At 40.6% G+C, this 22,509-nt stretch overlaps 1 protein-coding gene across 1 annotated transcript in view; it reads left to right on the top strand.

Annotated features, from left to right (window-relative positions):
• The first annotated feature begins 7,834 nt into the window (after nucleotides 1–7,834).
• The window catches only part of RFXAP (regulatory factor X associated protein), a 32,385-nt gene continuing 17,710 nt past the window's right edge, over nucleotides 7,835–22,509 (top strand). Inside the window, exons 1-2 of the mRNA XM_072856951.1 lie at nucleotides 7,835–8,035; nucleotides 11,995–12,082. Of these exons, the coding sequence (XP_072713052.1) occupies nucleotides 7,835–8,035; nucleotides 11,995–12,082 (289 nt within the window). The remainder of the gene's footprint in view (nucleotides 8,036–11,994; nucleotides 12,083–22,509) is intronic.

Raw genomic sequence — 22,509 nt, 5'->3', positions numbered from 1 at the left:
TGCGAACAGTAGTTAACAAAAAATGTGGATGCTAAAAGTTTGTATGTTTAAAGTTTCTAAATAAATACAAACAACATCTGGCTCAGGAGGCCTGTGGCCTGAAAATGTTTGGCAATTCAGAGAATATTAGAGGAAATTATATCTAGTTGTCTTAATTTTATATTCTTCCCTAGGCACCTACTTAGGGCTACTGCTGGAGATAAGATACTAGACTCAATGGACTTTTGGTGTGACCCAATTCTTATATCACTTTCTTTCATATATGTCCTAGGGAAGATCCAAACTCTGTTGAGTGGATGAAGCCAACTAAGATTATGGCATAGTGGATGTTTCATGATAACCCAGCCAGAACTGGGATGCTGAGAGGCATGCAATTAATTTAATCATTTAAAAGAAATGTCTGCAAAGACTCTGAGTGTGTCCTCCTGCTTCTCTAGACCAAAGCATAGCATAGCACAGTTGTCTTTACTGGAAACATAAAGTGAAAGCAGGTTCACCTCTCTAAAACTGACCAGAATTAAAAGTGTAATTACATTTTTTGGTACCACTTAAGCTCTGGGAATTAAACCTGATACTAAAAAATATAAAAAGTAAGAAAGAAGGATTGCCTTTCTGGATGTATTCTGCAGCATTAAATACACAACTGGTGTAAAAAAAAAAAAAGGCAATGATAATTAAAAAAATTATAGCAAGCAGTGTAGTAATTCTTTTCTGGGAATGCTATAAAAATGGCAGCATGGAGTTCCAGATGTGTTAGTCTAAGGACTTCTCTCTACAAGGAGGTTATTTCACACAGAGCTGGGATATGCTCAGCATTGCAAATTACATATTCTTGTCTATGCTGTCAGCGATATCCTCCTGCAGTTAAATCATTACTTCTCTGCAGCAGAATTTTTCTGCAAAGTAAATTGTCAGCATTCAGGGCAGCTGATATCCCAGAGGCGTATGTGCTGCAGGTGAGCAGGCCCCTGCACATCACAGAATTCTGGAGCCTATATTGGAATACAGAGCAAAAAATTAGGCAGAAGCTACTCAAATTCTGGGACTTTGTGGACAAGTGCAAATCATTCATGACCTTAGCTGACAGAGATTATTTTCAATATTTGCAGCATATATCTTATTGAGCTTGGTGCAATATTTAGGGGAAAATAAGGATTATTTAATAAAAATGCTAGTGTATGAAAGTCATATTTTCACAGTGTGAGCTTATGGAACTACCACTATCAAATGTTCACGTTAACTATAGTTTTTGAAGTACAATACAGGTGTATTTTCTGCCTTCTGACTCTGGCAACATTTCATTCAACATCACTCACCAGTATGGAAAAAACCTAAATAAATTACACTGACTGCTATTCCCAACAGGATGGCATCCCCGCAGGATGACTTCTGCGGAGGCTGTAGTACAGGAAGGGCCTGAGGGCTGTGCTAAAGCAGGACCCTTTCTGCAACATGACTGCAAAGGAGGAATGGTCTAGAAGATACCTTCACATCTCCCGTTGCTGCCCCAAAAGAGTGTTTCAATTCTTCAGTGGTCTCTAATGACTGTATAGGAAATCCACATTGACTTTCCTCTTTCATGAAACCCAGATCCACCCCAGCTAACTTCAGACTCCCAGCCAGAGCACTTATATTCCTAGTAATGTAGAACAACAGTAGTGATCAGTAGGCAGTTCATTCATCCAAGGTACAGCTGGTTTCGTTTTGCAGTCCTGCCTGAGGTGTAGGAAGGAACTTTACTGAAGCATGTCATTTGCTGGCTAAGTGTGAAGAGGGTTAGAGTAGTATATAAAAAGATAAACTTGCTTGCTCCTCCTGTTTTGGAAAAGAGCATTTGCTGGCACTTCATTTTGTGTCGGGTTTTATCTGGGAAGGATATGAAAAATGACTTGATTTATAGTTCCCAACTGGACTTAGGAGTCAGTTAGGCATCTAGCGATAAGCACCTCAAAACTAAAGTGCTTTTGGGCTTGCACAAAACCATGACTTTAGGTATATTGAGAGCAGTGTATGGGAAACCAAGCATGCTACAAAGCACACATGCCTCATGCTTAAGCAGGTGCTGAGTAGAAACAGGATTCAAAGTCAACCTCAGCAGCAGCTATGGGTATGCTTAGGATGCAAGAAAGAAGAGGTGGCACAGATCTTTCCCTGGTGAACAGATCTTCACCTGTCTCAACTCTTGCTAGGCCACTGGATCTAACACAAAAATATTGTCCTGCCATTGCAATTCAGGGAAGTACTCTGCAGGTAAGGCACAAGTGAGAAGAGATTCTGCCTTCTATCCTGTATACGCTTTCTACAGCTAAAAGGCATAGAAAGACTCAGTAATGGCTCTTTGTGACATGTCTGAAGAGCAAATGCTCAGTAAAAATGTCACCTGAAGTGATGATGTTTGTTGGCTCATGGGAAATTGTCCAGCACGTGACTTTTTAGAAGGGGGAACTGACTTCTAAATTATTGCATCATCACTTTTCATTATAACACCGAACTTCCATATCTTTTCATATTTGTTTAAGTTGAAATTGGCCTGTAAACCTAATAAGTATGACTGAACTGTATGCATGGCTGAGTGGATGACACACTGAAAATTATAAGGTTATGTGAATTAATAAAGAAATGAAGCAACATGATTAAGAGAGTAGCCTCGCTGAAACAAGACTCTTGCACAATAAAATGTAACACTGGACAATTACGGCTTAATTTTACAGTGTTGTTTGAAAATGAAAAGTCATGTAAAATGGCATTCTGGGGTTCCACGTTTGTTATATCTTAATTACTTTCAGATCAGACATACTCCCTTTATCAATAAGAGATGTGCTCTTGCCAGCCCTGGAAATTCTGCCTGCCTTCTAAAACTCAGACTAGCTTCTCTTCTTCTTATGTCTGCTTCAATGACTATGGAAAGTCAAGCTGTGAATTCATTCAAGATCCATCAGCTCTAAGATCTTCCAGCTGTGCTTTTTTAAAATTTGTGCACAACTCCGTCAGCCTAGGTTTAGTGATCACCATGTTGAGAATGCCCTTGAGGGATTCAACACATTCAGTGTTAATGATATTATGTATACAAGGTGCTTGCAGAACTGAAACACAAAAAAGAGTATTTCTGTCACAAAACAGGCAGATCTGACTGTATGCGCACAGGGAAGTTATCTGTTAAGAAGATGACACTTTTACATATCTGCTTTCCAGAGTATGACTACACTGTAATCATTTTTGACAACACATCAGACTAATGTACTCACTCTGATATATTCTGTGAAATTAATGAAGCCATAGTAATGGCAGGTAGAGCAGCAGCACTTTGCTGTTAAATCCTCAGTGAGTGGTTAATTATAGAATTAGGGACTTTACAGCAAGAACCTGTCCGTTCTCCTGCGAGTGCAAATAGAGCCTCAAGGGCTTTGGAAAAAGGTGATTTGTGGGTTAATGAATTATAGATTTTAAAAAAGGAATAAAATAAACTACTAATGTTCCTCTGTAATAGAAGATGGCATGTCTCCTATAGAAAGAGACCAAATTATTCTGTTCAAAGAATCAATATGTATACACTTACTAAACTGATGTATTTACCTGTTTCTTTAAATGCCAGCTATTTTGTTCTGTGTGATGAGAACCACAAATGATGCACAGTCATTTTAGCTCCTTCACGAAGACTTAAAAGCATTTATTCTAGCTGGTTTTTTAAACCAAGAATGAGTTGTCTGCTGAGAAAGCATGTCTTTCTCACTTTGGGATGGAGTTTTACTCATTGTAAGTGTGGGAATAAACAAAAATGCATATTCCTTTTTTGTTGGATGCCTTCAATCCAGGAAACAATGTTGATTTTATCTTCCTGAGTCAATAAATATCTTTCTCAATTGAGAAGCACCTAATTTTGCCTTTTAAGTCCCTAAGGGTTTTGCTGAGTAATCATTTCTGAAACTACATGGGCAGTGAAGGTAAATCCCATATTGGCTCACTGAGAACCAAAATTGAAATCTATCTATCTATCTGGAGGCTTCAATCTATCTATCTGGATGGTTGAAACACTAAGCAGATGGCTTGGCGGCTTGGCAGACTGTAGGTTCGTACTCCATCAGTCTACCTTCATAAGTTTTTAAAGCTTATGCTAGTTCATACCAAAAGACATCAAATAGACAGTAAATGTTGACATATCATCAATGGCTTCTAGTAGCAGAATCACTTTGAATTTGATACTTGACACTAATAGAAGATAAGTCACTCTAATATCTTCAGGGTAGGCCAGGGAGCCAGAAATTCACTATTTCTCTTGCAGGGTGCTGTTGTCTGCATCCCTGCAGAATTCTGCAACTTCGTGTAATTAGGCCAAGTCAGTCCTACATACATACTCAGCTTTAAACTTGCCTGTTGACTTCCCCAGGATTGAACGTGCTTCCAGGTATGCTCTAACACCATTATCGCATTGGCTTCACCAGGAAAGCTTACAGTGTACACTGGTAAGCTTGTGCAGAGGTCTCCGCAACAGAATGCAGGAGCTTGCTGGCTGTATTACTCACTGCTAAGTGAAGAAAAATCCTTGCATTAAAGTTGATAATCCATGGCAGGCAAATCAGAGTAAGTGGAAACAGAATCTTCAGACTTTTAGAGATGTTTAATCAAAGTAACACTTTCCAACGTTTTGGCACTCAAAGCTGTATTCTTAAAAGTGAAGCCTTTACCAGCAGGGTTATGAGAAACAGCTGGTGAGATGGGAAAAATCAGTTAATCATATTCACACAATGTAAGAATAAATTAATAAGTTCCCTTTAGTCTTATCATTTAACATATCTTCTGACTGAACAGATAAGAAAACTTTGGCAAGAGTACAATACCTACATCTTCTTATTTTTTTAGCTGCTGGCAACAAAAACGAGCCACAGAAATCAAGTGATAAAAAATTTACAACATACCAATAGATTTTTCCCTACATTTCTTTTTGACTTCTACAATGCCAGGTGAAAAAGATTAGGGTTCTTCTACCTTGTAAACATGTAGAACATTTTAATCTCCACTATAATCACTCTCATCAACTGTGTTTCTAACAGAGATGAGAAACCTGGCACTGAAGTGAAGTTAGTTATGGGCTAGTGAGGAAGAAATGGGCCCATCGCTGATGAAGGTTGTCAACACTTCCCTTGGGTGGGAAGTTGCCAGCTTCTGTTAAGGAAATTACAGTACCACAGCTACTCAAAATGCAGTTCCGGACATGTTCTCACTAACTCTTTGTTGCCCAGGTTTTACCTTTCTGTTTCTGACAGAAGTACTGGAGAGGTAGGTCAGTGTGAGAAGTTCACCGGCTCCCTCAGATATCCTCTGATCTTGTCAGTGTGGGCACACAAGATCCAGACACACAGCTAACAGAAACCAGGAGGGAACTTTGAAGTGAGGCCTCAGATATTCATGATGATTTTTTAAAACCAATTTTGGATCTTCAGGGCATGAAATACAGCCCTTTTTTTTTCTCAGGTATCTAAGGAGAAAGGAGCACGCTGAAGACTGACAGGGTATCTTTTTAATAGGATACTAAGTGTGGTATAAAGGGGTCCTAAATAGATTTGCACCCAGAAAAGCCTTGTGAATCTGTGTCAGTACCTTTGAGGGAGATGTAGTGATGTAGAATGTAACAAAATACCATTTCAATATACTACATTAAAGGTTCAAGCCACTTTGGGATTGCCATTTGTCAGGCAGGCACCTGCAATCCTGCTTCTTTCAGTTTTCATTGCTTTGTAATGTCTGTTTGTGCAACAAAATTAGATAAGACAAAAAAGTAATTATGTATAGCTATAAATTCTTTGGCCCAGATTGTCTCCTGTCATGGATTTCATGCTGATTTGCCACAGGTAAGAACAAAACAAGATCCTGACAAAGAGTATCCTGTCTTTCAGTGATGGAACAGGTAGTAGAAGGCTGGTAAGTCCTGTTTCATTAAACAGATTTCAGAAAAAAGCTGAGTAATAAAAGTTTCAGTACACAGTAGCCACAAATACTCATGACAGCCTCCTATTTTTATTTAAAAAGACCATTAAAGCAGGCACTTTAGTATTTACATCATTCAAATTACAGAGCAGGATACTAAAGCTCTTTGATTGTCATTCAAAAATTCTTAGGATATCATCAACCAAAATGAAGTCCAAAGTCACTCTATCTTCTTATATCAGAATCAATTAGCATTGAAAAGCATTAATAATTTACAAAGGAGACTACATGGACAAAGTGATCAAAGCAACACAACAGCTCTGTCATGGGAATTCATTTCCTGAAAGCACCTCTGATTCCACGGGTTTTTAATGTCCCTTTCAGAGGTTTTATGAGTTGAATCCTGATGCTCCTCTTACTCAGTATTTCTACAATCAAAAAGACAATGGTTGTTTTGCCTCAGGAGAACCTCAGATGTGGTTACTGACTGAAGAACTCCACAAGTCAAACACTGTTCTCCCTAAGGTTCTCCCTTCCCCACAGCTGGAGGCTCACCCTCCCAGTTGTGCTAGTGGATTGGATGAGGCGACTGAACAAAGACGTGTATTTTTAAATTAGTTTTAAGCTTGATCTAGTTCCTTATCATATTCACAGCACATCCTCACAAACAGCCCTGCCAGCACAACTGTAGGGGAGCTGCCTGGTGGAGCAAAGGCTAGGGATGGGGAAGATGGCAGGGCCTTAAGGCATCATTGAACCACAGCCTCAGACACGTGCCCTTTGATTAGGAAGGTCTTTAATTAATGCATAGTTTGTACTACTGTTTCTGTATGTTATGATGATATATGCAAACACATCAGTGAACTGATTGCCAGGTCATGGAAGAGTAAGCTGGCTGTATTACTGACTTAAGAGTACAAGCTAGTTAGAAACTACTGCAAATAGTCTACAGTCTGTCAGCCTCACTTGAAAGGAGTTACCGGTGCTCCTCAGACAAAGATAGGGTCCTCTGTCCAAGGGATACTTTTGATGTTGAATAAAGTATCTTTAAATTAATATTGCATATAGCAGAGAATCAAGATTTAGTATTTGTTTAATCCTGGTAGATAGAATTAGCTGCAGTTCTTGGAGAAGAGCTCTTGCATTAGGATCACATTGATTTCATCTGGAGGTGAAATTAAATACCATGGCTGAATCCATCTAACATTTTGCTGCTGAAAGGGAGAGATTTGGCTTCTCCCTCTTTCCTATGCAGCACCCACGTGAGGGCCCTGAGTGCATCACTACCTTCACCCCGCTTCCAGGAGTATGGCTGCCTGTCCTCATGGCCAGCTGGGATATCAGGCAGCTGCCCAGCCTTGAAGAGCTAAGTGAGAAAGAGCTGCAAGGTGCCTCTTCAGGATCACCCGCCCTTTGCTCAAGAGAGGCTTTTAAGGTGATGATGCTCTTGGCCTTGGTCCTTGCTGGAGCTCCGCTGCAGCCATGCCTATGCCCAGCAATGCATCTCACTGGCATGGCCACGGCCCATGGACTTGACTCTCTGGCTTCACCTCAGGCCCTGCCCTGTCACTATGGACTTGTGTGGTGATCTGGGCTTTTGGCTGAATGCAGCCACCATCACAGGGTCTGCTCTGCTCACCTCCCTCCAGCACCTTAGGACAGGGCTGTGGGGTCTCTGCCCTGCTTGTTGTCACCCTGGCTCCCAGCTCCTCTGCCCTTATGGCACAGCCCCACTCTCACTGCTCCCTGGCCGTCCCACTGATCCGAAGGGACTCACTGCTCTGGCAGAAAGCGATTCACCTTTTTGTCAGGTCAACTCTCTGCTGAGCATTGTTATTACAACGTATCGTTATTATAACCTATCACATAACATTGACAACACAGCCCATAAAATTAATGGCCACATGTGTCCATGACCTGGCTCTCCTCTGATGTTCCAAGATGTAGGGTGATATCCATAGTGGTGTTAGATGGGCAGCTGGTGTTAGGACAGCTCACAAACCTGAGCTGCTTCTGTGGCAGTCGATGTCAGGACCCTTCTAGAAAGGATCCTGCAGTCAATACAACAGCCTGGCGTAACCAGCAGGCTATTCGAAAAGAAGGATCAGATAAGGTAAGCCAAGTCTGCTCACACCCAGAAACACCTGACACATAGTACAGCTGTGCCACAGTGTGCCATAACATACATCTCTGTTTTTTACCCTGCTAACTGCTTGGGTTCACATTGAGCCAGTGATTAATTATCAGTGATCATTTGTCACCTTTATAAGTTCTTAAATTCTACTTTTAGTAACTGGGCTATACAATGGTAAAAAATAGGAGGCCTTAATTACGTGTTTCTACATCCAAGATATCTTTATGCTAATTAAAATTCTTATTCATTTTGCTCAATGAAGAAGCCACATTCCCCTAGAAGATTAACCTTTTCTGAAGGACCTCATGTCAGGACACCAGCACAGTGAAACGAATGCATCTGCAGCAAGAACCTTCCCTCTCCCTTCTCTTCAGTAACAAGGGGAAAAAAGGTTTGCCGTTTCCTCTGCTGTGGTTGGTCATACTGCTTTCTCAGCTTTGAAAGTAAAAAGAGAGTAACCCAGAGAAGTATTGTTGTCTCTCCACAGCAAAAGGGCTCAAAAAAGCAGCAACTGCTTATGATATGCTCTTCCCTTCATCAGCTAGAGTGCTAACTGGAGCCTGCCCAGGAAGCAATGATGGTGAGAGCAGCATAAAAGCTAGTAAGAGAAAGGAATAGCTAGATGCCTAGTGAAGCTGCAATGCCAGAAGTCATAAGAGGATTTAAAGACAACAAAACCAGTGTTGGATGATACAAAAACTGCTAGCCTCTGTCACCCAAAGTTGTGGAGTAGGTCTTATCTCACCTGGTACACTAGGTACCTACTTCAGAGCACCCTAGGCTGCCTTTACTACCGGTGATGAAACACAGGCACTGTGAGGGCATGCATGATGGTCAGATGGTTTTAGCTATCTATCTCTTTTACGATGAATACACTTGCTCGCTTCACTGACAGAAAGGGAAGCCTCAAGTGGCAGATATCCCAACCGTTAGCTCTTGCATTTTCACAGATACTCTTCAAACATCTCCAGTCGGAACACAGGATACTTCTCACTGCAAAAAATGCTAAGAAGAAAACCAAAAAAGAGAATGAGGTTCACTGAGAGCAGAGGACTAGAAAAGAATTGTGAAGAAACTGTCCCCTCCTTTGTGAGGACTTTTACATCACATTCAGAACTTTTATTTCACAAAAGGTTAGTGCCTTTTCAGAGAGATGAAACCCAATCGGAACGTGCCTCAGCACTATACAGGTAATTATCATGAATGAAACCAATTTGTCATGTTGAAATGCAGTTGCGTGGCTCATTACAGCGATTACAGACAGAAAAAGTGCATCCAGTTCAGGTTTTAAATTAATCTTCTCACTGATTTACAAATGTTAAATGGTCTGAGGTATCCATACTGTGCCTAGAATGAAAATAAGATTAGATTCTTTCAGAGTAGCTACACAACCAGTTCAGGAGATGTAAGTTCATTATTTTAGTCATGGACATCTAAAATCAGTGTCACAGAGAGCTTCACTCCTTACTGAATGCTGACCAAATGTGTTAGACATCCCTTCTGGGTCAAACAGCTGAATAAACATGTGAATGTGAAAATCAGTAGCTGGCATTTTTTACCAATTTTAAATGAGTTGGTTTCGTTTCAAAGTGACAGTCATCTGAGTAGAAAAATCCCTTGTATCTCTACAAAACATCATAGCATGCTCTCCCAACATGGAGCTATCATATTGGGGAACAAAAAACCCTACAAAAACACCTACTTCAAAGCTAGGTAGATCTACACTACATTGCGGTCACTGCAGTAATTATGGTTTATACCCAAAAAGACCACAGGCTGTATAGACAAAAAGGTTAAAGAGGGCTGTTATTGCCTCCTGCCTTTGTTCCTCAATTGAGGAAATGAAGGATTAATCCTAGATCCTCAAAGATGATTAATCATGAATTCAGTGGAAGTGTGGGACTAATTATCTCTGAGATCAGAGCCAAAGTGATTTGCTAAAGGTCACCGGGAAGTCTGTGACCATTGCAGAAAAGGAACTTAAAGCTGATAAATATGAATCCAAAACTACAACCAAACACTGTTTCTGACTTCCGCTTCCAGTATTTAGGAATCCTGAGGAGACCACTTTGATGATAACCTCTCTGATACTTTGAATGCAGCAACACAAACAAGCTACTAACAGGCGAGAGAAGCTGTGACTTTGCAAAGTACTAGTCACCCTGCAGCAACTGTCCTTTAAATTGTGGTTAAGTGTCAAGTGGTTTGTGCCCTGGTGAGTACAGGCTAAGCTACCTCACATTTGCTGTAGGGTGAAAACCTTCTCACAGGCTCTCCCAGCAGAATAGCTACTGTGGTGTAAACTTGCCTTGTGGCAACTTGTTCATGCAATCAGTCCCTCTGCTAACTTCCAAGGATTAGCACAAGACACATCCCATAGGTGAAAAGTGGCCACCTCTTTTTATTTTATCCCATTTTTTGGACAAAGTATATTAAAATATTTTATGGGGTATTTTTTTTGCTTGTCAGGTTTTGAATATGAAATAGGCTTCGTGCAATTCTCTGACAGAAGTTCTATCATTTCTAAGCTGATTAGAAATCCAGGAGCAACACAGCTGAGCTCTATTATAAGCTATCAGTAACAATCACCACTGGGAATTACTGTGTACTCCTGAAGAACAAAATCCATTTTAAATCAGAATGAGAGATGCGGGACAGTCAAGGAAGCTTGGAAGGTGGGTAGTGTTATCAGGTAAATGGGTTTTATAAAACATCAATTTTTCAAAGCTTTACTCACTAACACGGTATAAGACCAGGCCCTCTGGGATTCTGCATCTCATCAGGGACAAAACTTGGCAGCAAAGAGAGAGATGGGCTATAAATCGTTCCTGATGGCTTGGTTCCTTGAAAGCTGGCAGCAGTGTAATCACTGAACTTTTCAGAGTACTTGATCACACAGCTGGCATGCCCTAAAAGAGGGTTCCAGTAAAATGCCTCCAACATGCATTATCAAGCAGCATACAAAACTGCTGCACATGCAGAACCCTTGGCATGAATCAAAGCCTTGAAGGTTGCATTCAGCTGACAAGGAGCTTTCTGAAGTTGAAGGACATTTTGCTCTCTCCCCACTGATGTCTGACATCATCATCACAATTTATGTCTGATGCAGCCCAGCTATGTGCCGCTGCATGAGTGTGCGAGCTGACAGGGAACACACCAGCAGCTCTGTTACAGAAGCAATCCTGATGGCTCCATTTGTTGAACAGCGCTGGGTGACCATATGATAGCACGTGGTGGTGTGGCAATGGCAGAGGAGCAGAGCGTTGAGTGCAATCTGTCTGCATCCTTACGTTTGTTATAGAACCGTGAGTCCCATAACTATTGCTTCCTTCTCCTCATCATCTTCCTCTGAAATGGACTCCTGTTGTTACCTTGCTGCTATTTGATCCTCACCATGATCTTGGCCATCTCCCTGAGTGATCATTGCTGCCTCTTAATACGGAAATGTGGTCTTACATAAGTAGCTAGATTAACAGGCATTAATGGTACAGCAAAATTACTGCAAGTTTCCTCAGACTTCTTTTTTGAGCTACTTCCTTCCTAATTTGGAAGAATTATCTATATTTGCAAGAGGGAACCAAAGACTCCTTATAAATCCATTTTTTTCTCTGTTGAAATAGCTAACACACATGGCAAGACAAGAGGTATAGGACTGAGATAATTCTCTCTCCACACAGGGTACCAAAGACCCTTCAAATTCTCCATTGCTAGTGATCTGGGTGAGATGGCTCAGAACAATCATTTTTAAGAATATCTTGGAACATGTTCTTGCTTGCTTTTTAATCTAAAGCTGAATGGGATTGAAACTTATGTCAAAGGGTCATCCCAAAGCCTCAACTCCCATGGCAATCTTATCCTGGAGGTCCCCACAGCTTGCTGTTCCAGCATTTCCCCAGGACCCTGCACTTAAGCACTTTTTTTTTGCTCTGGGGTCCTAGATGGCTAGTTTTTATGTAAATTCCCAGACAGTGAAAGCTACCGTACCAGAATTTGGCACTGACTGTCAAGGAACACTTTACACAAGATGTAGGATAGATAAAGTATGCTGTTGGGTGTGGGGAGCTGGGGGTTGTGATTCCTGTTCACAGGGTAACTTCTGGTTTTATTCGAGTCTGTAAGCTGTGTGATCACTTCAAAGGAGGGAACCCAGGTGTCGTGGTTTAGCCCCAGCCGGCAACTAAGCACCACCCAGCCACTCGCTCACTCCCCCCTGGTGGGATGGGGGAGAGAATCGGAAGAGCAAAAGTAAGAAAACTCGAGGGTTGAGATAAAGACAGTTTAATAGGTAAAGCAAAAGCCGCACACGCAAGCAAAGCAAAGCAAGGAATGCATTCACTCCTTCCCATGGGCAGGCAGGTGTTCAGCCATCTCCAGGAAAGCAGGGCTCCATCACGCGTAGTGGTTACTTGGGAAGACAAACGCCATCACTCCAAATGTCCCCCCCTTCCTTCTTCTTCCCCAGCTTTATATACTGAGCATGATGTCATGTGGTATGGAATAGCCCTTTGGTCAGTTTGGATCAACTATCCTGGCTGTGTCCCCTCCCAGCTTCTTCTGCACCTGGCAGAGCATGGGAAGCTGAAAAGTCCTTGACTAGTGCAGCAACAACTAAAACATCTCTGTATTATCAACACTGTTTTCAGCACAAATCCAAAACATAGCCCCACACCAGCCACTATAAAGAAAATTAACTCTATCTCAGCTGAAACCAGGACACCAGGTCTTCACCTTATAAACTTCTCAGCTGTGAGACTTAGGATCTCTTTGGGGACTCATCTCTTGACCCCGTTGTGCTTGCCTTCGTGGCTGCTTAGAGACTTCACTCGGAGGGAGGTGCTGTTGGGTACCCTGCCCCTCTCACATGTACAGCCTGGAGGTCAACACACTGTTGGAAGGAAGGGTAGATGGTTTGCATCCTCTGAGATTGATGAGGATGCTGAATCCAATTTGTACACTTCCTGGATGATTTAGACTCTTAGAAGATGTGAATTCTGCTCTGTGAAGTACTTGTGTGTGGATGTAGCATTCAAGTTGATGGAGGCACTTAATGTAGGTTCCTATCTCTAAAGGTAGAAAAAGACTGGAGTTCAACCACCCCTTTTCCCATGGGCTAACTCCTGCGCTTTCTGGATTGCTCTTTGGAGATGCCCTGGGACATGCCTATGCCATGTGCAGAAAACACAGTGAAGTGCTGGATGCTCTCCTGCTTTCGGGTTCCACCACCTCACTCTAATGATGGTGCTAGTTGAGACTTCTGCATCATCCCATAATGTGCTCCGTGTCTTAACTCTTCACACTGCTGCCTTGGTGTCGCGGATGGAGTGAGAGGGCACTTCACTTGTAAGAGAGAAGTGGCTCCTAACTTACATGCTCTGGCTCATTTGCTGAGGCTAGAGGGCTACTTCTTACCTATTGTAATACCTATGTGAGAGGCATACCAGCAGGTATTGTGGATCTTTTTAAAATTAACTTAAAAACAGAAGTGTCAGTGGCTTTGGTCGTGGCACTAATCAAGTTCAGTCCAAACTCCCTGTAGTAGTTAGACTCCAAATTTCCACAAATGTCAATATAAGACAGATATTTAACTGCTACTGGGACCTGTATCACAGGTCCTTCAAAATCCCTGTTGCCCAGCTTTTAAATCCATTACTAATCCTATGATCCCATGCCAAGATTCTTAATTTCTTACCCCCAGTCACCTCTCCTGGGGCTGGTGCTAGCTGCATCTGTGAGAGAATTATGAGTCAATCATGAGTCATGACAAGCCAAATGCTGTGCACAATTAACTGCCTATCTACAGTTTTAAAGAGACACTGATACTGTTAGGGTTGCAGTGACTTATGAATAATTACTGTTCCTGGGATAGATGTCATTTTTCCTGAATTGACACAGTCAGATGGCAGTTTTCTCAGCGTAGGCCATTCACAAATATGTACATTCTTGTGCAGGAAGATCTGGTGCTAGAAGCCAAACAGCAATCTGCAGTTTATAGTACACACTTGTAATCCCAATACCAGTACTTGAGCACAGAATGGTTTTCCTGGAGTTTTCATATGTTCTGTGCTTTCTCACAAATGGCTCTTACGGACTCAAAGCTCGCCTATGCTTTAGACACTGTTAATATTTACCATAACTGACAATAGTATGGTACTATTAATAGTACCATAACTAATTATAGTACCATAACTAAGTACCATAACTAATAATAATAGTACCATAACTAATAATAGGTCAATGATATAGGGTAGTGTTTATATAGAAAAGCTCTTTTGGATATCAATATTATTTGCCCTGTGGTTTCCTTTAAGTTCTTCATGTGAGACAGTGCTGACCACAATGGAAAAACTTTTGCCTACTGTGGATGCAGATGGACTTGACTCCACGCAAAACCCTCAGGTCTTAAGGTATCCCATATGGCATTTGCAGCTTGTGTTTTCTGCCTGAGTACTGCTTATGCCTTGGCTGTGCAGCTCTCTGTAGACTTTCCTGTAACAATGAGAACCTCTTCATCAAATTGTTTTAATAGAGGGAAATCGTCTCATACTATAGTTGACAAACACAATAGACTTCAGGCCCAAAAGACAATGGAGGGCACATTTTCCTCTTCTAAAATCTTTTATATTAGATATGTCATCAAACACTAGGGACCCCATCAGGTAGATACTTGTCCATCTTTTATTCCAAGGCATTTCACAGACTGATAGATAGAGATCAAATGTGTTCCTGATGGAGAGAGCCGCAATCTGCAAAGAGGGATGGCCAAGTATTAAAATGCAATGACAATGTATCCAGCATCTGCTACAGATATGATGCCATACATTCCTTATTGCATATGGAAATAAGCATGGCCTACTGCTGCAGTGTTTTGCTGGTGCTTGAAGATATTTGTTTTGGTTCTTGAAGATATTTGTCTCAGAAATCTGCAGTAAACAGTTCCACAGGGTCTTCTATATGATTGAATTAACTATGAGAAATGGTGGTCCTGTACTGCTATTTCCATTTTTCTCCTGTTTTTCCACTGAATCTTTAAAAATCAGTTCTTCAGGGGGAAGGCAAAGTCCAAGCCTTTCGTGGAGTTATGCCAACAGAGAATTTGGCCCCAGGTTTCTTTTTGTGTATGATGAATTGACAGCCTTGTACCTGTAGCCAAAGGGAGCAGATGGAAGAAATTCTAGGCACAATTTTGTTCTAGTTGTATGCTTCGACAAAACACAAATTATTGCAAGGAAGTCTTTTCCTCCTATAATTTTATATATAAAACGAGGGTATCAGGAAGCCAGAAGTGCCCATTTTAGTTTACATTCAGCTCTGGAAGCCACCATAGCACAACTTCCCAGTACCACTTTCATAATGGCCAGTGCATTAACTGTTTTGTTGTTCTTCCTCGTCTCCAGCTTCTGAAAAAAAAAGATACGTGAAGCTGTGAACTCGAGCCTAGTTTACAGACACAAGCCTGGAGGCTATTCCTTGTTGATCCAGCTGTAAATGCATATGGACTAACGGCCAGACAGGCTGCGAGCTAGTGTCTACAAGAACTACGATACCCTTACCAAACCAACTCAATGGGTTAACTATACTGTTGATCCTGATCAACACAACTCTTTTTTTTAAAGAGACTTGTCTCATAACCTCATATTCACTAGGATATTAGCTATTAGTCTCAATGAAGTCTCCTACAACTGCTACTATGAGAGAGTTAGCTTAAGAAGAAACTGTGATATGATCAGGAATAATCTTTTCCTCATGCTTATAAGAATATGAAGTTGGCTGGACAGGGTCAGAAGAATGATCCATCTAGCCCAAGATTCAGCCTTCAAAAGGAGTTACTATGTGGTTTGCCAGAGGTAGCACGTGATATGTGGCACATTTGGCCTCAGATGTCTCAGTTTAGCTATGCTCCTCTTGGCAATGACCTTCTCTTTCCCAGGAGCGTGGACCATCAGTAATGCCAGTCTCCAACATCTGGTACTAGGACTGGGGCTTCTGCAAATCACAGAATCAGAATACAAGGGCAGTGATAGGTGAAACCTTATGAAACTCCAGCACCTCCCACCTTTTTTATTCCCTTTTTTCCCACCCACTGACAAAAGCACCATCCAGTGGAGTGGAGCAAGGCTTTGGCCAATCCTGTGCTCATGGCAGCAGCCAGACTTCAAAGGTGGCAGGAACGGATGGTAATACCCCTCTAGTTAAGGGATGTTTGGTGAAACACTCCAGAGAGTGGTTTCTGGCACTCAATTCAGTAAGACTAGTTTCTCATGAGAGGAAAAAAAAAAAAGAAATAAAAAAGGAAGAAAACAATAACAACAATCCCCAGGAAAACAGTCGTTAGTATGCTTGATAAAGCCAATAGGAACAGTAGACTCACAGTAGTGCTTCCTCCAAATGCTCTTGTGGCAGCCATCCAACAAATAATCATTCAAGGACTTCCTGAGTCAGAGGTATTGTCATTATGTATATCACAACTGTATTATGCAATTGTTTAATACAATTGTGGTGTACACAATGGATATTTAAAATATATGTTGCAAACAGTTATATATTGTACTACTGCATATAACACAATACATCTGCATTTTACTTTGGTTGAAGTTTCCTTTCATTAATTTGTCCAGTCACTTTTTGAACTATATAAACTTGTAGCATTCATAACTTTCTACAGTGAAAATTTACACAGCTCGACTGAATATTGTATGGAAACTCATCTCTTTTGTTTGCTTTTATCTAGTCATCTGCTAGCTTCATTTGAAGTTCTCTTGCTTTTGTACTGGATGAGACAGCTTATAATAACAATTTATAATTGTCTTTTCTAGCCACTCATTTTCATAGACCTTTCTACCCTCTCAGTTATCTCACTGCCAGTCTACTCACTTGTCTATTTATTATTTAGCAGTTCCATACCTTTGATCACCCTTATCACTCATCTCTGTACTTCTTCCAGTTTTGCTGTCTCCCTTGAGATAGAAGGTACTGAGCACCTCCAAGAGGCACACTGTGCATATTATTTTCTGTTTAGTTTGCTATTGCTTTCCTAATAATTTTTAATACACTAGTTACTTTTTGCTTAAAAAGGTAACAATTAATAATATATTAGAGAAATAACAAGGAAATAGCCTAGATTATCCTTTAGCACCAATGAGGTATGAACTGATCTTGGCATACCAAGTGCAAAAGCAGCAAAGCTGCTAAAGGGGCAAAGAAGTCACACATCCTCATAACTCATAGAAAGACTGCTGCCTCCTACTGAACCCTAAGGAACTGTCTTAAATGAGAGCTTTTATTAAAAATAATGCTTTGATTAACCTTGTGCTTTTCTTGCCAGCATTTATTGCTCTATGGAAGGGCTACGACATTTCCAAGGGGCCAGCATTTGGGCAGTATTTTATAACTTACTGGACCAGAAAGAGATCTAGATTGAAACTTTATGGTTCTCAGCTGAGGACAGCCTCCTAAGGAGCTTTAATTACCTGGCATGGAAGCTGGGACATGTGAGGGGACTGCTTCCTGCCACTGTTAGCTACCCGCCCAGAAGGCTCCTCCAGCAATTCCAGGATTTTCATTTGGGAGGAACTACTTCCACGTTTTGTAATTACAAAGATCAAGACTGATGTAATTTTGATTCAGCAAAAGGCCTTTGAATACTAAAGTAATTCTCTTAGCTCAGTGTTTTCCATACAGATTTGGTTGGAGTCAACGGAAACACATGGCACAATTTGGAGGACAGGCACTGTGAGGAGGCTTCTTCTCAGAGTTTTCATGGCTTTGACAAGTAACTAGGGCTTGAATTTTGAGTCATGACAGGCAGAATTTTAATCAGGAAAACAAGAAAATGCATATGTAAAGAAAAGAACAGAGACAGATTAGCATCAACTGAATGAGAGCAAAAACAGAGCTGCCATGGTTGAGTTATCAGAGATTTGGAGAGAAATACTGAGAATTTTTAGGGCATACACAAGAAAACTGGGAAAACAGAAGTTTGAGAGAAATGTGTCTTCTGAGAATGACCAATAAAGGAAAAAGAAGGCAAAGGGAAGAGGACTAATTTAGAACTAGGTATGGATGATTCATAACATTTCCAGTACCGGGTTCAACTTGATTTAGTAAGGCTATTCAGAGATGCTGATGCTAAAAAGAACACTTCCAGTTCTTGGGCCTCATCTACAGAACAGAGCTGTTAAGAAAAAAATGGAAAAAATTAAAAGTTTTAACAGTATATTCAGGTATTCATGTGTCGTTCTACATTTAGACTCACTAAACTAACCTGTCACAGCTCCACCAGGACCTTGCAGCACTCACAATTTCAGGCATCCTTTCCTGAGGAAATTGGGAACATTTCCATATAAATACTGGAGAATCCCATGGAATTATGTGAAGACAAATCTAACTCCCTTATCTTCAAATCAAGAAGACAAGTTCATTTCAGATCAAGACTAGAATTTGCTATTTCAGTAAGAGGACTCTAGACTTTGCAGGAATGAGGTGGGAAAGAAAGGAAACTATTTCTACTGAATGTAATCAGCATTGGTGGAGTTTCTGGTCATACAGGGGTTCTGAATGACCTTCCTTCCTTACTGCACTGTAGTTTACTTCCTGACCCCACAATCTCTGAGAGAAGCATACTCTACTATGCACTCAGCAGGAGCAGGAGAACAATGGTCCCTCATTATTCTCACATTTCCATTTTTCTAATTGAGTCTTCTACTTTTGTTTTGAGATGGGTAAGAAGGGTTGATTTATTAGACTTTTTTTTTACCTTCGGACATTTAGCAAACAGGCTTTCAGCTGCATGTCTTTGGAATTAGCTTATTTAGCCTGTTTAACAGCTTTTAGCTTATTTAGATAATTTCAGCTTATGTCTTTTTCTTATGATGATTCTTGGCAATGCCTGTTGATGATTCTGGGACTCTTGGTAGGTGCAGCACAGCAAATGACAGGGATGGTCTCTGTGCCACAAGAATTTCTGGGTAAGTAGCAGACAGAACACGATCCAGTGGGTAAAACATACCTCACCAACATGAGAACAGGAAGTGAGAATTTAACACATTTTCTTTTCAAGAAATTTTTCTTGATGGCTCATACCTTGTTCCTCCCCTCTCCTCCCCTCCCTCCTCTCTGTCACGTACACGTGTCTTTTCTACAAATAACCTCAAATATTCACAGCTAGAGCTGCAGAAACAGTTTTCCTCAAGCTAGAAGCTTTTAATCTTTAATTTTGGAACATATTCATTTCTTTATATGAACATCAGTATGGATTCTTATCAGATAGTGGGACTAGAAAATAATTTGTTTTCATACAAAACCTTTAATGGGAAAGCTCAGGTCAAGAATTTTGTCCAATTTCTTTCTTCTGGACCAGAAGTCAGGGGATGGCTTTGAAAGGTAGAAATGACAGGCTGCAGGGGACCAAGAATCGTGTTAATGTACGTTATGCTTCCTGGTTCCTGCCAGCTATAAACTGCTCAGCCAAGCCTTTCTGTTGGGAAGACTTTCTGTTGGCATACACATGGAAAGAGTAAGATGAAATGTTGCTTTTAGGAGGGAATGGAACTTGAGGTATAAAAAGCTTCAGAAAGTGACCTTTGCTCTGAGATTGCTTTGCCCCTCCATGGCGAGGGTTGCCAGAACCAGCAGTGTCATGGAGTTGCCCTGCTTGCAATGCTGAAACACTTAGGAAGGGTAGAGACAGAAATTTTTGCCTGCTTTTTCTATTCTCCCCACATGATCTGCAAAACTTGTCCCTCACTCCGATTGTACTGCTGTGGTCTCAGCCTACTGGACAGTCACTGCAGTGACACCTTGTCTGTAAGAAAGCCTTCCTCTCTGTAAGATCATTCAGGCAGGAGCATTGCTGGCACCTTTTCAAATATATAATTTGTTGTATATGAAGCTACCAGGTCTTTCTTTGCTGGGCCTCTTTTGAAGCATGAAGTAGCAGCATTATCTGAAGTGCAGCTTTGCAGGAGGTGTGCTTTGCTCCATCTAATCGATACAAGAACAGATACTAACTCCCAAATTGCTGTCCAATGTGAAGAAATCTGAAAACCCAGTGGGAAGCCCCAGTAGTTGCACAGAAGAGCATTACTGCTACAACAGCACTGAGCCTGTTTCTACAAATAAGGAGATCCCCAATTGTCAATCCCAGCTCTGCCCCTCTCGATGCTCTAGAGAGAAGGATACCACAGGTAGCAGTGCTGACCATTGTCCCCCTGAAGGAAACTCCTGTGAGTGAGTATAGGGAGCAACTCAGAGGTAATAAGGGAAGAGGCAGAAAAGGAGACAAGTTTCTCCTTTGCCACAGTGAGGAAGACATGACCCTACATAACGGAGGAATGATCCTTCCCCAGAATACAGAGGAAGGGAAAGAAATACCTGCAGAACATCTTTCCGCTAGATTTGGTTTGCCCAGTATATCTAAACAATAAACAGTTTCACAAACTATTCTAGCTAGTATGACTGAGCTCTATGGTCCTTGATACTAATAATCTGAGTACTATCAAAGGTAAGATTTATGGTACCTATAGTTGAACTGAAGGTGGTTTACAGAGTTTAAAATGAGAAGGGGGTATTTGATTATCTGATTTGAATCTCCAGTATTTCACAGACCATTTCACAGATGTATCACCCAGCTCCCCCTTTATTGGGGTATCTTGTGTTTGGCTAAACACATTTTCCAGCAATTTAGATAGGCTTGAATCCAAGAAACAGAAAGCTGGAGAAGCCACCACTGCTTTATTAGCTTAATCCAGTGGTTAATCAGCTTCACTGTTAAAAATTTGTGCCTGATGTCCCATTTGAATCTGTATGACTTTTGTTTCCAGAAACTGGGTTTTTCTGCTGTGGTTTTCTCTATTTAATTCAATTTAATTCAAGTCCCTTACTATTATTTTATCTTCAAAAAGGTACTTATAATGATGTCATGTCTCAGGGCTTCTTTTTGAGTCAACTCGTGTCTCACTCTAAAGCCTTTCCTTAAATCTCTGTTGTGAAGGGGTTTTTGCATGTATTCCATTTTCTGTACATTTGTTTTAAAACAGAAAAACTAGAATTGTTAGTAGTATTTCAGAATCAAGTTTCACCAGTGTTCTACAGGAAAATGAACTTGTCACCCTAACTGTGAGTACTGAAAGTGATATTTTTACCTGAACGGCACAGCGGGAGCTTTTGGTGAGATGCTTGCACATTGTGACCTTTAAGTCATTTTCAGAACCGTGTTCTTGCAGTAAAAGTTCACCACTCTGTAAGCTTGGCTTGAATTTCATGTTCTTAGCTTTGCATTGTGGTACTGACTACATTTTTTCAGGGTGCCAGGTACACAGCCACAGCCTCACTGTAATTTACCATACCATGTATCTTCATATGGCCTGCAAATTTCATCAGCTGTTTGTATTTACTTCCACATCATTAACTCAAATGCTGAAAAATATCAGGACTAGTACAACTACGTAAGACCCCACCAAAGACATTCATAGTCAGTTAGGACTCTATGTGGACAATTCATCACTGGCATCTGTTTAAAAAATCACTTCCCAGACTATTTTCTTACTGTTCTTTTGCTGTTCATATACAATACTGATCTTTATCAGAATGCACTGGTATACTGCCAAATTTCTTACCAAAGCCTAAATAAATTACATTTTTTACTTTTCTAAAACAAGCATATACTATCTTAAAAATACAATTTAAAAAAAACAAACAAAAACAAAACCAAAATCAGACTCACTTTAAAAGGCCTATTTCCTATTAAAAAGAATCTTCAATGACACCTATTCTATGTTTGATATCCAACTCTTTAATAGCTATAATTTATGTCTAGCCTTCACTACTGAAGATTTATATACCTGTGACTTACATCAGGATAACCAGTATATACTACTTTGAGCCATCATCCCTGTCTTTGGAATATTGCTGCAGCATTAACAGTCTTCGTGTCTCTTGGAAGAGCTGTGGTGTTCCAAGATTTATTAAAAGTAAATTTCAACAGACAAGAGGTCTACCTGGCCAGCTCATCAGGTCTCTGGGTACAAATTATATAGGCCGGTAGACACAACAAAATTTTTCTTTTGCAGATGTTTAATATCCTCCTCAGTTGCTATTGAACTGGAAAATACTTTTCATTTTCTCTTATGATGGAAAAAAGGCATGGTACATTTTCCAATGAATTAACAGAAATCTTTATCAAACTTCTCTTTTTTTTTTCCTTAATAATAACTTTATGGTCTCCATTTAGTAGCAGGCCTAAGAAGAGTTTCTTTTCTAATAATCTTCAGCTTCTCACTTTTTCTATGTGATGCTAACATTTTTTAGCAATTTGTCTACATTTCATGATTGTATATTAATTTCTAGCCATAACTCCTTACTTATTTTTCATTACATATAATTTTTTATTAACAAATCCTGCCTTGGCTTCATTACTGTGCCAAGACTGGCTCTAAGCCAAAGTTGTGCTTTCTGAC

Source organism: Ciconia boyciana, chromosome 1 (genome assembly GCF_034638445.1).
Source record: "Ciconia boyciana chromosome 1, ASM3463844v1, whole genome shotgun sequence".
NCBI classification, from domain to species: domain Eukaryota; kingdom Metazoa; phylum Chordata; class Aves; order Ciconiiformes; family Ciconiidae; genus Ciconia; species Ciconia boyciana.
This window is presented reverse-complemented; position numbering and strand designations above follow the sequence as displayed.